The sequence below is a fragment of the Rhinopithecus bieti genome, unplaced genomic scaffold, assembly GCF_001698545.2.
Source record: "Rhinopithecus bieti isolate Rb0 unplaced genomic scaffold, ASM169854v2 scaffold_44948, whole genome shotgun sequence".
In the NCBI taxonomy this organism is placed as follows: domain Eukaryota; kingdom Metazoa; phylum Chordata; class Mammalia; order Primates; family Cercopithecidae; genus Rhinopithecus; species Rhinopithecus bieti.
The window spans coordinates 686,393-700,991 of record NW_016818762.1 but is presented as its reverse complement, the minus strand read 5'-3'; the positions used below and the strand labels follow the sequence as shown (position 1 = coordinate 700,991).

At 44.5% G+C, this 14,599-nt stretch overlaps 1 protein-coding gene across 1 annotated transcript in view; it reads left to right on the top strand.

Moving 5' to 3' along the window:
• Positions 1-14,599, top strand: part of RYR3 (ryanodine receptor 3) — a 580,605-nt gene that overhangs the window by 433,561 nt on the left and 132,445 nt on the right. Inside the window, exons 49-53 of the mRNA XM_017857433.1 lie at positions 3,467-3,557; positions 5,669-5,809; positions 7,048-7,211; positions 9,244-9,322; positions 13,281-13,370. Coding sequence (XP_017712922.1) covers positions 3,467-3,557; positions 5,669-5,809; positions 7,048-7,211; positions 9,244-9,322; positions 13,281-13,370 — 565 coding nt within the window. The remainder of the gene's footprint in view (positions 1-3,466; positions 3,558-5,668; positions 5,810-7,047; positions 7,212-9,243; positions 9,323-13,280; positions 13,371-14,599) is intronic.

Sequence of the window (14,599 nt, the reverse complement as noted above, 5' to 3'; positions counted from 1 at the left end):
ACACACATATCAGAACGGCCAAAATCCAGAACACTGACACCACCAAATGCTGGCAAGGATGTGGAACAACAGGAACTCGCATTCATTGCTGGTGGGAGTGAAAATGGTACAGTCACTTTGGAAGGCAGTTTGTCAGTTTCTTACAAAGCCAAACATACTCTTACCACGTGATTCAACTATCTCACTCCTTGGTTTTTACCCAGATGAGTTGAAAACTATGTCCACACAAAAACCTGTATGCAGATGCTTGTAGCAGCTTTATTCATAATTGCCAAAACTTGGGAGCAATCAAGATGTTTTTGAGTGGGCGAATGGATAAACTGTGGTACATCAGACCATGGACTATATTATTCAGTGCTAAAAAGAAATGAGCTCTCAAGCAATGAAACTACAGAGGAACCTTAAACCGATATTACTAAGTGCAAGAAGCTAATCCGAAAAGACCACGTGCTGTATGATTCCAACTATATGGCTTTCTGGAAAAGGCAAAGCTAAGGAAACACTGAAAAGATCAGTGGTGTCAGGGGTTGGGGGAGGGAGAGATGAACAGGCTGAGCACAGAGAATTTTAGAGCAGTGGAAAACAGTATAATGATGGATGTGTGTCATTAAATACTCTTCTAAACCGATAGAATGTACAACAGCAAGAGTGAACTCTAATGTAAATTATGCAATGTGGGTGATAACGATGTTTCAGTATAAGTTTATCAGTTGTCACAAATGTTCCACTGGTGGGGGATAAGGATAATGGGGAAAGCTGCGCCTGTATGGGGCCAGAGATAGATGAGAACTCTCAGTACCCTTTGCTCAGTTTTGCTGTGAACCTAAAACTGCTCTGAAAAAGCCTGTTACACAAAAGTTTTAAAATGTTTTAAAAAGGATAGTCTCTGGCTTATATTTCAAATATAACAATGATCACTATGTTTAAAATACTTTTTAAAATTAACCTATATCTGCTGTCTTTGTGTCGTCTAAGGCGTACAGGCTTAAAGTGCTTTATGGGACAAGCTGTGTCATTGCATAGTATTATTTTCTTGGGGTGGAGAGGAAAGGCTGGTTGATGGGAAGGAGGCTTTGACCCAGGCCCCAAAAAGAGTTTTCTCCCAGAGATCTCCTTCCAAAACCAGGCCCGATATTATGATACTGCTTCATTCAACACAAGATTTTGATGATAACTGGCAGACAGTTAAGCTCATTAGAATATTTTCGATCTTTCAAGAGAGACAAGTTTCAGTGGACACACCAATTAACCTCGAGGAGTTAATAAGGTACCGAGGTTTTGCACTTGGCCGCTTCAAAAGGAAGATTAATGCCCCATTATTTGTTTTTATGAGCCTCTAATTTCTTAATGGTATAAAATGGAATAAATAATGAGTTTACACCAAAAGAAATCCTTTCTATCAGCTTTAATTTGTAATTGGCTGGTAATGCATCAATAGCAGCTGCAGATCTTGTTCTCACTTTTGCTAGAGCTGAACTCTGGGTGTATTTTAGAAACCATACCAACCAAGGAGTCCTGCCTCCCAACATAAGCTGTTTCCTAATAACAAAGTCACACTGGTGAGACTGATTTGAGCTGCAAATACTTTTAAAGAATGAGACTTGGGAGAAATTAGAATTTTTTTTTTTTTTTTTTTTTTTGAGACGGAGTCTCGCTCTGTCACCCAGGCTGGAGTGCAGTGGTGCGATCTCGGCTCACTGCAAGCTCCGCCTTCCAGGTTCATGCCATTCTCCTGCCTCAGTCTCCCGAGTAGTTGGGACTACAGGCACCCGCCACCACGCTCGGCTAATTTTTTGTATTTTTAGTAGAGACGGGGTTTCACCGTGTTAGCCAGGATGGTCTCGATCTCCTGACCTCGTGATCCGCCCGTCTCGGCCTCCCAAAGTGCCAGGATTACAGGCGTGAGCCACCGCGCCCGGCTTTTGTTGTTGTTGTTGTTAGACAGAGTTTTGCTCTTGTTGCCCAGGCTGGAATGCAGTGGCACGATCTCAGCTCAACACAACCTCTACCTCCCAGGTTCAAGTGACTCTCCTGCTTCAGCTTTCTGAGTAGCTGCGATTACAGGCCCGCCACCATGCCCAGCTAATTTTTTGTATGTTTAGTAGAAACGGGGTTTCACCATGTTAGCCAGGCTAGTCTCGAACTCCTGACCTCAGGGGATCCGCCCACCTTGGCCTCCCAAAGTGCCAAGATTACAGGCGTGAGCCACCGCACCTGGCCAAGAAATTAGAATTTTACATCAAACAGAAAGTAGAGCTCACAGCCCTATTACTGTACTTTTAGAGCTTTTCTTCTTGATCACTTGAGCTCCAGATGTAGCAGGCAAACTGATACTTAACTAGGTTATTTCGTTGTTTATTTTAATAAGTCAGGAATTCGCAGAATTACAGATTTATTGCACTCTTTGCTTGTATTCAAGTTAGTGAATCTTAGGTGATAATTGCTGATGAACTGGATAATAATGTGAAACATTGAGTAATTTTTGCATTCTAACTATTAGATTCTGAGACAAGGCTACTTACTGTATATTTTCACCCCTGGGCTTTTTATCACAAGGCCAGCTCCAGAAACAGTTGTGAAACAGATGACTTTTGTTCTCCATCTGCATACATTCTTCTTACTGTAGATGCTCCAAGGATTTCTTCCCTGGCATTCCAACATTCAACAAAGGAGTGTTAGCTTTACCTCCGTAGCTCCTTAGGCAATAGTGGAAAAAATCCAGGGATTCATGAGCTGAACTTATATATCAAAATGTGTTTATGTGTGTACACCTTTCTCTGGCGAAAACCATAGGTTCCACTAGGTTTTTTCAAAGTTTGGCAGTGTAAAAAAGCAAAATCCGTGTTGCTTCCCTCTCCTTTCTCTACCTCAAAATTTATTTGTGCCATGAACTCTGTAATTTGATAGATTATTCTTTAAATAGTTACTGTATTGCCTATTAATGGAGTTGTTTTGAGAACAAAGCCTTACCCCAAACAAATGATTCCAGTAGTGAGAATTTCACGCACCAGATCGTAAGGCACAGGGCTTTAAAGTTCTCTTCAAATCACACCAGTAGGTGGCCTCAGAGTCCACCTGTGCAGCTGCTCAACTCCAGTTTCTCCCTCTGCAGAGTTCAGGGGGCCTTAGAGATGACTAGAACATGAGCTGCACCTTCTTTCTGTTCTATTCTTTGCACATAATCAGTGATTATATTTTGAGTATGCATATATCCTAGCACATTTTGTCACATAGCAATTAGAGTTCCACCTTGGGTATCCCAATTCGTTAGCACTCTTTTTCTGAATTTTAACTATACTGTTTTCAAGTGTTTTATCATCTACTCTTATTTATCCGAGATCTTGTGTATTAGGAAATGTTTTCTTGGCTGTAATATGCTTATTGTTGAGCGTTTCTTTCATTCCTCCTTTATTGCTTTTCTTACGTTCTCATTTTATTTTTCTATGTTTCTTATTTCCTACTGCAGTCACTTGAGGCCTTCCATGTTACAGCAGCTCCTGCGACGCCTCGTTTTTGATGTGCCCCAACTCAATGAATACTGCAAAATGCCTCTCAAGGTAAACGTCACTATTGTTACAGAAATACAGTCTACTGCACAGGAAACTTGCCTGGTCATATGTGATGTCTTTGCAATTTGGAGGGAAAAATACATGCTGAATGGGTTTGACTCCCTTAAGTTGATGGTTTGCTAACAAGATACATCCCACAAAACCATGTCCTTTCTTGAATGTCGAGGTTGAAGAAAATTGCTCCAGTTTTCTTTAACTGCTTTCCACTGACTGGTTGATATTTAGCCGCAGTTAGTACGGGGACTTAGATTTTGTGCTTTCCCGCTGTAATTAGGTTTTCAGAATGTGTTCATCTCAAAAAGCTTTGAAGGCCCTGTGGTTTTTCATTAAATTGATTAAAATGTCCCTTTTCTATTCCATACTGTTTTGTGCTTTTCTTGTTTGTAAGAAATCTTTGTTTTCTACTTTTTTTTTTTTTGATGAGTCAGAGTCTTGCTCTGTTACCCAGGCTGAAGTGAAGTGACGTGATCTCGGCTCACTGCAACCTCCACCTCCCAGGTTCAAGCAATTCTCCTGCCTCAGCCTCCTGAGTAGCTGGGATTACAGGCACATGCTACCATGGCCAGCTAATTTTTGTTTGCTTGTTTTTAGTAGAGACGGGGTTTCACCATGTTGGCCACGCTGGTCTCGAACTCCTTACCTCAAGTGATCCACCTGCCTCAACCTCCCAAAATGCTGGAATTACAGGCATGAGCCACTGCGCCTGGCTCTCTTTCTTAATAAAAAGACCACAGACTCCTCTCTTTTATTATTATTTTTTTTTTGAGACAGGGTCTCACTCTTTTACCCACACTTGAGTGCAGTGGCACAGCCACGGCTTACTGCAGCCTTGAGCTCCCGAGTCCAAGCAAACCTCCCTCCTCAGTCCCCCAAAGTGCTGGGATTACAGCAGGTGTGAACCGCCATGCCTGGCCTTCCCTTTTTTTATTGTCTTGTTTCTGGTTTTCTCATAAATTACAAACGTTTTATCACTGGCGGCATCTGGGCCTGGTGGGAGGGCACCAGAATCAGCCATCCACCCAAGCAGACAGTGTTTTTACCTTTTATCTCTGAGGCACCTGCCATATTCCCATATGCAAAAGTGTTAGCAACGGCTAGCCACACCTGAAAATCCTACCTAATGATTTTAACAGCACTTTTCTTTATAGTCCAAGCAAGCATTTCGGGCAGCATTTTACTGGGCTAACCAGAATTCCCAGAGAGCTTTAATTGAATCCCCTGTCTCCATCCCAGGCAGAAAACAGTTTGTATGTTCTCAGAGATTCCACAGTCCTCTAAGGGCTAATTCTTCTCTCTAGCAGCCGCAGTTTTAATCACAAAAAAAAGAAAATATTTTAACCGAAAACCATAGTGTGCACAGCTTAATTTGGTGTTGCTTCCTCTGCAAGCCTTTGCTGCCAGCTGGATACTGGCTTTGAAGAGGCATTATTGATATCACTCAATAAGCTCACTTTTACCTCTCATCTATCAGTGGGATTTTTCTTGGAGGACGTGGATCAATCACACCTGCTGGGATGGAAACATTACCGGTAACTTCTGCCCTCTACTGGCAAGATGTGAAACTGCTGTAAAATCACTAGAGAGAGAGGGGAGAGGGAGGGAGGGGGCCCGGGGAGTGGGGACAAGGAAACAACGGGTAGTAATTGATGAGAGAAAATCTTCAGACCCACAACTTGCAGCCCACCATCCTCTTCCCATATCAGCATTCCCCCAAGATCTCCCAGAATTACAAGCAAAGGTCCCAGAAGAAATTCTTTCCACCCCTGACTGGCTAGCACAGCACACGGTGACTACTTTCAGAAGGTAGCACTTTCTCGTTTGAACTAGAAATGGCTCCTCTCCATTTTCCAGTAACTGCTAGGGGCACATTAGGAGGCACAAGAATTAATCAGGCAGCTCCGCTCAGGCTCAAGCTCATTAGGCAGAGAGCAGACTGTTCCCAGCGGTGTTTGAAGGGCCTCTTTGTCGACAGCCCAGCTGTTTCACATGTTTCATTCTCATGGTCTCTGCTTGCTATTTTATTCTCTCCTGCATGTTTTTGATGCCCGTGGACTTTCGCTACCCCACCCCGCTGGTCTGTCCTGTTCTGAACCTCCCAGCTTCTGACGAATCACTATGAACAGTGCTGGAAGTATTACTGCCTGCCTTCAGGATGGGGGAGCTATGGGCTAGCTGTGGAAGAAGAGCTGCACCTAACGGAGAAGCTTTTCTGGGGGATTTTTGACTCTCTCTCCCATAAGGTAATGACGGTACTTTCTGAACAAAAAGAGAGCATCTCAGTGCCTCAGCACCTACAGATAATAACAGCCATCACCTATTTAGCGTTCCATTTGCCAGGACCTGTGCTGAGTACTTCACAAACATATGACACTACTTCTTGCCCATCTCTCTGAAATGGAAACTCTTAAAATCCTTATTTTACAGGTGAAGAAAAGCCTCGGAGTAGTTGAATAAATTTTCACATTCACAAAGCTGTGCATGGGAAAGTGACTACCAGAGTAAATGACACACACATCATCTGACGTCAGTCTCGATGCCTTATCTCCCCATTCACTTCCCCCTGTTTTGGTGCGGCTCCTGTCTGTCAGCCTTCACTAGGCTCGAGCCAAGAGGAAAAGTCCTGACATCTGCTGTGATGGTGGGACAGGGGATTTCCAGAAGACCTTAAGCCATTCTGGGAGAGGTTCTTCCCAGGCACTCATTTGAGGAGGCATCGGGTGAGAACTCAGAGCCTCTGAAACCCAGACCTTACTGAACGGTGTGATTGAAGTAGAGCTCTGACTCAGACTTTGCTCCACTTCCCCTAACCCAATTTGTGAGGTCAGCAACTTTAAAGGTAGAAAATGAGTAGGTCTGGGTTTCTTAGAGAAATGTAGAACATGCATATAGTTCGTTCACCTGCACTTAAATTTTCTTTACCCCTGGATTTCATTGGTCTAGTATAAGCAGATCAAAAGCTCTTCCCAACCCCATGCTATTTGCCTGAAATTCATTTCTGGCTGGGTTCAAGAGAGAATGATGGATATTGAGCAGCCTGCTGCTGATGTCAACGTATGACCCATATCAGCTATTACAGAGCTTGGCACAGCTTGCTATACCCTCTCCAGTTGTAAGTTGGGTCCGTTTCTATGACCATCCTTAGCAGACAAGTTTATAGTCACTTCTGGCCTAGTGACTAGTCACTTTAACCCTTAGGTGGTCTTGAAATTAACCATTTAGGAGATACTGATTTCAACCTGTGTAAGATTTTTCAGCTTAAAGCAAGTGGTGACTTGAGGGCTTTATAGAGTGTTATTTCATCCTCCAAGGATACCTTCATTTCCACCAGAAAATATTTAAGGGGTTACTCATTTCTCGCTTTGGTTAACCTGGATAAATGCGTGTATTTTATTTCTGTTTTCAGCTGATTAGTGAATGGTTCTGTCTAAGGACATGGTTCTGCTTTCTCTGCTAACATGGCCTTGTTTTTCCCTCACAGAAATATGACCCAGATCTTTTCCGAATGGCCCTGCCTTGTCTCAGTGCTATAGCTGGGGCCTTGCCACCGGATTATTTAGATACCAGAATCACAGCCACTTTGGAGAAACAGATCTCAGTGGATGCAGATGGCAACTTTGATCCCAAACCTATCAACACTGTGAAGTGAGTCCAGAATCATCCCTAAGCTGGTCCTGTATTTTGTCCAGTAACCAATGTTTTCTTCCAGAGGGTAGCAAGAAATGTGAGCTTTACCTCTTTCCCTCCTGCCAACACTGTTCATCATTTCTCTTGACAAGTCCCATCAGGCACAAGGTTTAATCCATACATATCTGTATTACTATGTTCTGGGCTTTTGGTGGGGGAGGAAAGGGTTGGTTTATTTATTACCAGAGATAGATGCTCCCACAAATAAATGTCCCTTGAGGCAGTGAGAGAACTACTCTGACAAATTATGCAATTAATTTATTAATGAGCTTTTTGACAAAATGTTTGCTCTGGGTGAATTAGGCTCATATGGTTCTAATAGCATCGTACATCACAACAGCTCCATAAATAACAGTCAGCTGAGTCCTGGCAAGGCTGGGGTGTGATGGCAGAACAGTATAGGGTCCTCACTGGAAAAGCTGGACCTGCTCTTTGCCTTGCCAAGGGATGCTGGAATTTCGGAATAGCCCTACCATTGTGCCTTTTAATTTCTCCCTGTAATTTTCCAGAATTTCTCACTGGTGTTGACTAGGCCATGGAGGTATGCTTATCCCTTGGGCAAAATATTGCTAAGTTTTGGTTTGCAGTAGTTCTGCCCAGTTATGAATATGTGCTGTAGGGTATACAGTCAGCTCCAGGTGCTTTTTAAATGAAGAGCTCTAAAACTGCTTCAGGGTGAGCAGGGAAAGGAAGCCTGAGCCTATATGAGCCCCTTGGACCTGTCTTGCATGGCAGTAGTTCTCACATGAAAGCCTGAACCCTTCCCAGGGGGACTGTCTGCTTTGATAATGTGTAATCTTTGGGATAATTAAACACACATTGCATTGGAAAGAGTTCTGAGCTGTGGGATGGTGGGACAGAATTGAAACTGCTGTAAGGAAGAGGTAAGGAGCATGGTAAACCATCAAGCTGGGGCCAAAAAAGGCAGGTGCTCGCTTCGGAGAACTCTGCCTATAAAAATGTAACAGTGTTAAAGAAAGACAAAGCAAATGGCGTAGTAACTTGGATGCTTTTGAAAACATTCTGAGAGAACATTATACTCTAGCAACTGTGTGTTAATGGCAAGTGACTCTGTGTTATTTTGAGAGTTCAGATTTATTCAGATATACCCATGACATCAATATAGTTCCTTGAAGAATGGAGATTAACCCTGGCTTACTTCAGGAGAAAAGCACCTTTTGCAAGAATATGGGGTCATTATCAAAATCTAGTGAAAGGCCAACCTGGCCTTAGCACACATAGTCACCAGGGAAGGACTGGAATCAGGCACAGTGAGGAAATCGACAATCTTCAGGTGTCCCCATGGGGTGAATCACCTTGAAGAATTTACTGTCCTAGTTTCACCCAACTCAAGACTTAAATTCCATGGAGAGAAAGTCTGATTTGCCTAGTCATATGCCCACCCTTGGTGACAGTTCACATAACACTGCATGCAATATAAGAAGACTACGCAATGTAAAGGGAATGCAGGTGCCGATACCAACAGAAGGGACCAGAGCTATTTTCTAGGAAGACAGAAATAGGTGTCTACTGTACTTCCAAAATTCTAGTATTTTGCCATGAACCACTGAGCCCCAAAAGGTAGAAAACCACTATTTCATAACATACGGCTCTCTGGCTACCCATTTCTACCATTTCCAGACTGTAGCCACAGGATGACAGGCCATTTACCTTGGATTCTCACTGTCTAACCAAGACAGGTGTGGCCCAGGAGCCAAGAGAACTCAGAGCACATGGCAGGAGGCCTGCACAGCCAAGGCTCCTGCAGAGATGTTCCACAGTTAGACTTGGGTGTGTCCATGACTTCACCCTGGCTATGCCACTCCTACTCAGGAATGTCACTGTGCCTGGAGTCCAACTTTAGCTTTGGGATTGGCTGGCTGATCACATCCACCTTCTGACAGCTGATTGATTGGTAGTTCTGACCATCTTCTACTATGTCTGGCTGAAGTGCTTGGGGAGGTTGTGATTTTTTTTCCTTGTTTCACAGTTTTTCCCTGCCTGAAAAATTGGAATACATCGTCACCAAGTATGCTGAGCATTCACATGATAAATGGGCCTGTGACAAGGTAGGGATTATCTTCCAACTGACAATTGTCAGGAGGGAAAACCAGCCCAAGAACATTAAAAGGGCCAGTCCTGGAAATCTGCCTGATTTGTCGAAGTAACAGATTTTCCATGCCGGCAGCATTCATTGTTTCTGAGCAGCAATTTCCCAGGGTTGGTGGAGGTCACAGAAATAGGTGACAGCAGCTGCTGGTGTTTCTTTTGTGTTTCTCAAGAAAATGATCAATTCGGGAAGTGTTAACTTCTTTCTTAACATTTCCTTACTGGAATTGTGCCCACACACAGGCTTGTATGTATTTGATGTAAATGCTTAATGGGAATGGGGAGGCTTCTATCCAGTTTTTGTATTTGAATGCAGATTGGAAAAAAAAAATGAAATTGAAAGCCTAACCCTTGCATGTTTCTGGAAGGCTGGATTTTATTCTAGGGAAGACATTCAATCGTCTTCTTACGGCAGGCAATGGTAGAACTCCCAGACACTCCCTTATTAATAAGGCTCTCCATCTGGTGTTTAAAATTCCTCACCGCATGAGGTCAGGCTGTTTAATATGTTTCATTGCCGTGTCAGTCCTTTAACACTGGCAGGCAAAGTGGGAAGACTGTGCCAAAGATATCCAGGATTCCTGTGGGCAGCCAGTTAAGGATTGGGGCCATTTCTCAGCTGCAGCCTACAGTGTGTGACCGTGGACCCATGTCCACAGCAAAGCCACAGAAAACCACCTCCATGCAATGTGCCCGCAGAGAAGGAACACCTTGAACCACCAGCTCAGCCTCTGTGTGGATGTAGGCTCAGCTCATCCTTCCATGAGTCTACTGGGGGCTGATGGTAACAGCTATCATTGTAACTATAGAATGGGCTAATACCTCATGCTTCTAAAGCAGGAGGTGGCAAATCTGTTCTGTAAAGGGCTGAATGATCAACATTTGAGGCTTCGAGAGCCAGACCATCTCCATTACAACAACTCCTCTCGGCTGCCGTGGCATAAAAGCAGCCACAGGGAAAACATAAACAAAAGTGGGTGCCTGTATTCCAATCATATTTTATTAATTAAAAAAAAAAAAGGTGGTCAGCTAGATTTGGCTCAGGGGGCAGAGCCAGCTGGCCCTTGCTCTAGAGCATCTGCATTTTTTTTTTTTTAAACGGAGTCTCGCTCTGTCGCCTGGGCTGGAGCGCAGTGGCTGGGCTGGAGCCCGGTGGCCGGATCTCAGCTCACTGCAAGCTCCGCCTCCCGGATTTACGCCATTCTCCTGCCTTAGCCTCCCGAGTAGCTGGGACTACAGGCGCCCGCCACCTCACCCGGCTAGCTTTTGTATTTTTTTTTTAGTAGAGACGGGGTTTCACCATGTTAGCCAGGATGGTCTCGATCTCCTGACCTTGTGATCCGCCCGTCTCGGCCTCCCAAAGTGCTGGGATTACAGGCTTGAGCCACCGCGCCCGGCCTACGAGCATCTGCATTTTCTAAGAACTCTTTGCCTATGGCCATTTGGCCAACCTATGAATTAGGGAGAATAGTCACCTCCAGGAGCCCACAGTATTAGCCAAGCCATCACCCAACCGTGTGGATTTGAGCTCCCGAGTCTCTTGTACATCCGTATTATTTGTCTCTGTTCTTATGACTGCAGTCCAAGCTGCTGTCGCCTTTCACCCAGACGACTGGCATAAGCTCCTTACGGGTCTCCCCAAGTGCATTTGCCTAGTCTGTTCTTCATAGTGTAAGCAAGTCAGAGTCTCAGTACACAGAGTGAGTCATACATATTCTACCACTGCTCTTCCTACCCAGCCCTTTCTCCTTGTTAAAATCCTTTCATAATTTCTAACTCTTCTGAAGATAATGGTCAGAATCTTTGGTGTGGCCTGGTAAGCACTGCCTGATCTGACCTCTGCTACCATCTCTAGCCTCATCTCCTCTGCCCTCTGCCCTCCAGCCGCCTCCCCTTAGTTTAGACTCTCTCTCTTTCTCTCTCTCATATGCACTACATGTGCCAGAGACCCTCCTCTAAGCCTGCCAGATACCAGCCTGTACTCACACACATGCTCACAGCGTTCACCAACTCATCCTGCAAATATCACTCCAAGCATGAATTCCTAGGATGGCATTTTTCCAGATTTTTCAGTTCTGGGCCCTCTGAGCACCTTGTCCTTCTCTTTCATAGCTCGCTTAGGTATTTGTATTGATAACATTTGCACATCTATACATTTATTCTAATTATCAGTTTTACATTTACTAGTATAGTTGATTGATATCTCTTTCTGCCACTAGATGGTAAGCTTCATGAGGGCGTAGATACATGCCTGCTCACCATTGCCAGGCGGCACTGATGATCTTATAATAAAAGAGTATTTTCCTTGACCTCAAAAGCCTCATGATCTTGTGGGAGAACCAAAACGAACTAGCCATTGTGGGGCAGGTTGTCCAGGGCTATGGTGAGCATGAGCACAGGACTAGAACACATAGGAATCCCTAATCCAGTACTGGGGGTCCAGGGACATCGCCCAGAGTTGGTGACATCTACAGCATGTGCTAAAGGATGAGTGGGAGCCATCTGTCACAAGGAGGTAAGAGCACTGCAGGCCTTGGGAACAGCAGGTGCAGACCCAGGGAGGCCAGAGACAGTTTGGCTTTAGGGAACCATGGTTCAGTATAGATAGGACGTGGAGTAGGATGGGGACAGAGGGTGAGAAATGAGTCTGGAGAGGTCAGCATGATGACCTTTTTAGGTTTACAGGTCATTTGAAAGGACTTGGGTTTTACCAGGATGGCAGCTGGCAGTCAGAAACATTGGAAGTCAGCAGAGTGCCCACAAATGATTGTGATTTTTTTAATATCCCCAGACAATAAGGTAGAAAATTAATCCATGGAGAGGCAGCAAGACTGGAGGCTGGGAGGCTACTTAAGAAGCTCTTGCAGTAACCCCAGTGAGAGCTAATGGTGGCCTGAGCTAACATACAAGCAGGGAAGTGGGTGAGAGAGAGAGAGAGACAGACAGACAGACAAATGATGGGAGGGGTACAGGCAGTGGTGTCAAGGAGGACTCCCATGTCATCGGCTTGGAAAGTGAGTGTAAGCTGGGGCTGTTCACTTCATCCAGGGGACCCGAGAGGAGGAGACATGTAGAGAATTAATTTGAGGGGTGCCTGTGGAACATCCAAGCATAGCTTAAATAGGTTTGAAACTAGGAGGGAGTTCTGCGCTGAAAGTATTTGATTTGATACTAGTCTCTTCTCAGTGGTAACTGAAACCATAGGCCTAAATTGGATCACCTAGGGAGTATATGTCTCTTGAGAAGGGATAGAAACTTAGGAAATATACACATTTAACAAATGGACAGAAGCTGAGATTGAGAAAGAGCAGCAGCCAGAAGCCTTGGGGATGTGGAGTTATGGAAATCAGGGGCTCTTACTTATCTCTGTATCCACTGTGCCTAGGACAGAGTCTGATGTGTACCATAGAAGACATTCACCCAATATTTGTTGAATAACCCTAAAAGTTCTTAAACTTCTGTGACTCTGGGAAGCACACATCACTACGCTTTTGCTCTGGCACTGGCAGGCAAGGATTGCAAGCCAAATGGGCCCCTCCAGGCAGTGGCAACAGGTCCAGTCTTCCCAGGCCTTCCAGTCCTAGCTTCTGTTCTTCCCGCGAAGGGGGTACGCGAACCTGAGAAGCACTGTTCCCAGGGCCTTTTGAAACATCCTGTTTTAAGTGGGCCTGAAATACAAGCGAGAAAGTGGAGAGGACAGCAACTGAAACAACAAGGAATAAAAGAGCAGAGTTCAAGATTCGGGAGGCAGAGAGCCTGATGGCCTGAAAGGATCAATTAGGCATTTTTGAAGAGAATTTCTAAGCCCTGTCACTATCCATTATTCCATTTGCTCCATGAGAATAGAAGCAGGGATTTGGGTCACGTAGCGGGGTTCTTTGCGTGCCAAGGATATTTGAACTGAGAACATTTCTACAGAGTCAGAGTGGATGGAAATACGGGATTTCCCTGGATGAAAACGTGAAGACCCACCCACTGATAAGGCCTTTCAAGACGTTAACGGAGAAGGTAAGAAACAGGCCTGTGGTAACACTGTGTGGCCATGCTGTTTCCTTCCTTGAGTGATTTTATCAGGAGCTCAGAGGAGTTCAGAGCACATTCACTCTCAAGTCCCTAAAACATCGTCTAGGACTCAGTAAACTGTTCACAAGCTTGCCAGTGAGCAACTGCCTCAGGACCAGCTTCCAAAAGCCCAGCCTCACTTTCTGTTCTTTGGCTTTCAGAGGCCATTGGTGAAAGAAGCATCGTTCAGCACTTTTAGGCTGGGCCAAAATGCATTTGTAGTTCTGCAACTGAACTGAACCAGGAAGGGGTTTGGTTAGGGCAGGGCAGGGAGAAGGCGCAGTGAAATTGCTGGGGAAAATTCAGCCAAGCCGGGTATGGTGGCTCACGTCTGTAATCCTAGCACTTTGGGAGGCTGAGGTGGGCGGATCACAAAGTCAAGAGATAGAGACCATCCTGGCCAACGTGGTGAAACTCTGTCTGTACTGAAAATATAAAAATTAGCTGGGCAGGAGAATTAGCTGAGGCAGGAGAATTGCTTGAACCGGGGAGGCAGAGGTTGCAGTGAGCCAAGATCATGCCACTGTACTCCAGCCTGGCGACAGAGCAAGACTCCATCTCAAAAAAAAAAGAAAAAAGAAAGAAAGAAAAAAGACAAAAATAATTTATTTTATTTTTTTTGAGGCAGGGTCTCTCACTCTGTCACCCAGGCTGGAGTGTAGTGGTATGATCTCGGCTCACTGCAACCTCTACCTTCCAGGCGCAAGTGATCCTCCTACCTCAGCCTCCCACGTAGCTGGGACTATAGGCATGCACCACCATGCCCAGCTAATTTTTGTAATTTTTTAGTAGAGACAGGGTTTCGTCATGTTGGCCAGGCTGGTCTTGAACTCCTGACCTCAAGGAATCCTCCCACCTCAGCCTCCCAAAGTGCTGGAATTACAGGTGTGAACCACCATTCCCAGCCAAAAATGATTTCTAATACATGGAAGATACAGGTAATAGAGAAGAGAATCCTCAAGAAAATATGGTTAAAAGAACGCATCTCTTGCTTAAAAAAAAAATTGATTACTTAACATATTTGGTTTAACTCAACTCTGAATTCTTATCTTGCAATCTGTAAGATTCTTTGTAAGCTTTAGTCCTAGGCCTAGTGTCACGTGTGAAGGATGGTGTATGTATCTTTGTATTCATATTGACTATCTATTAAATTGTACATAGACCAAAAGAAAATT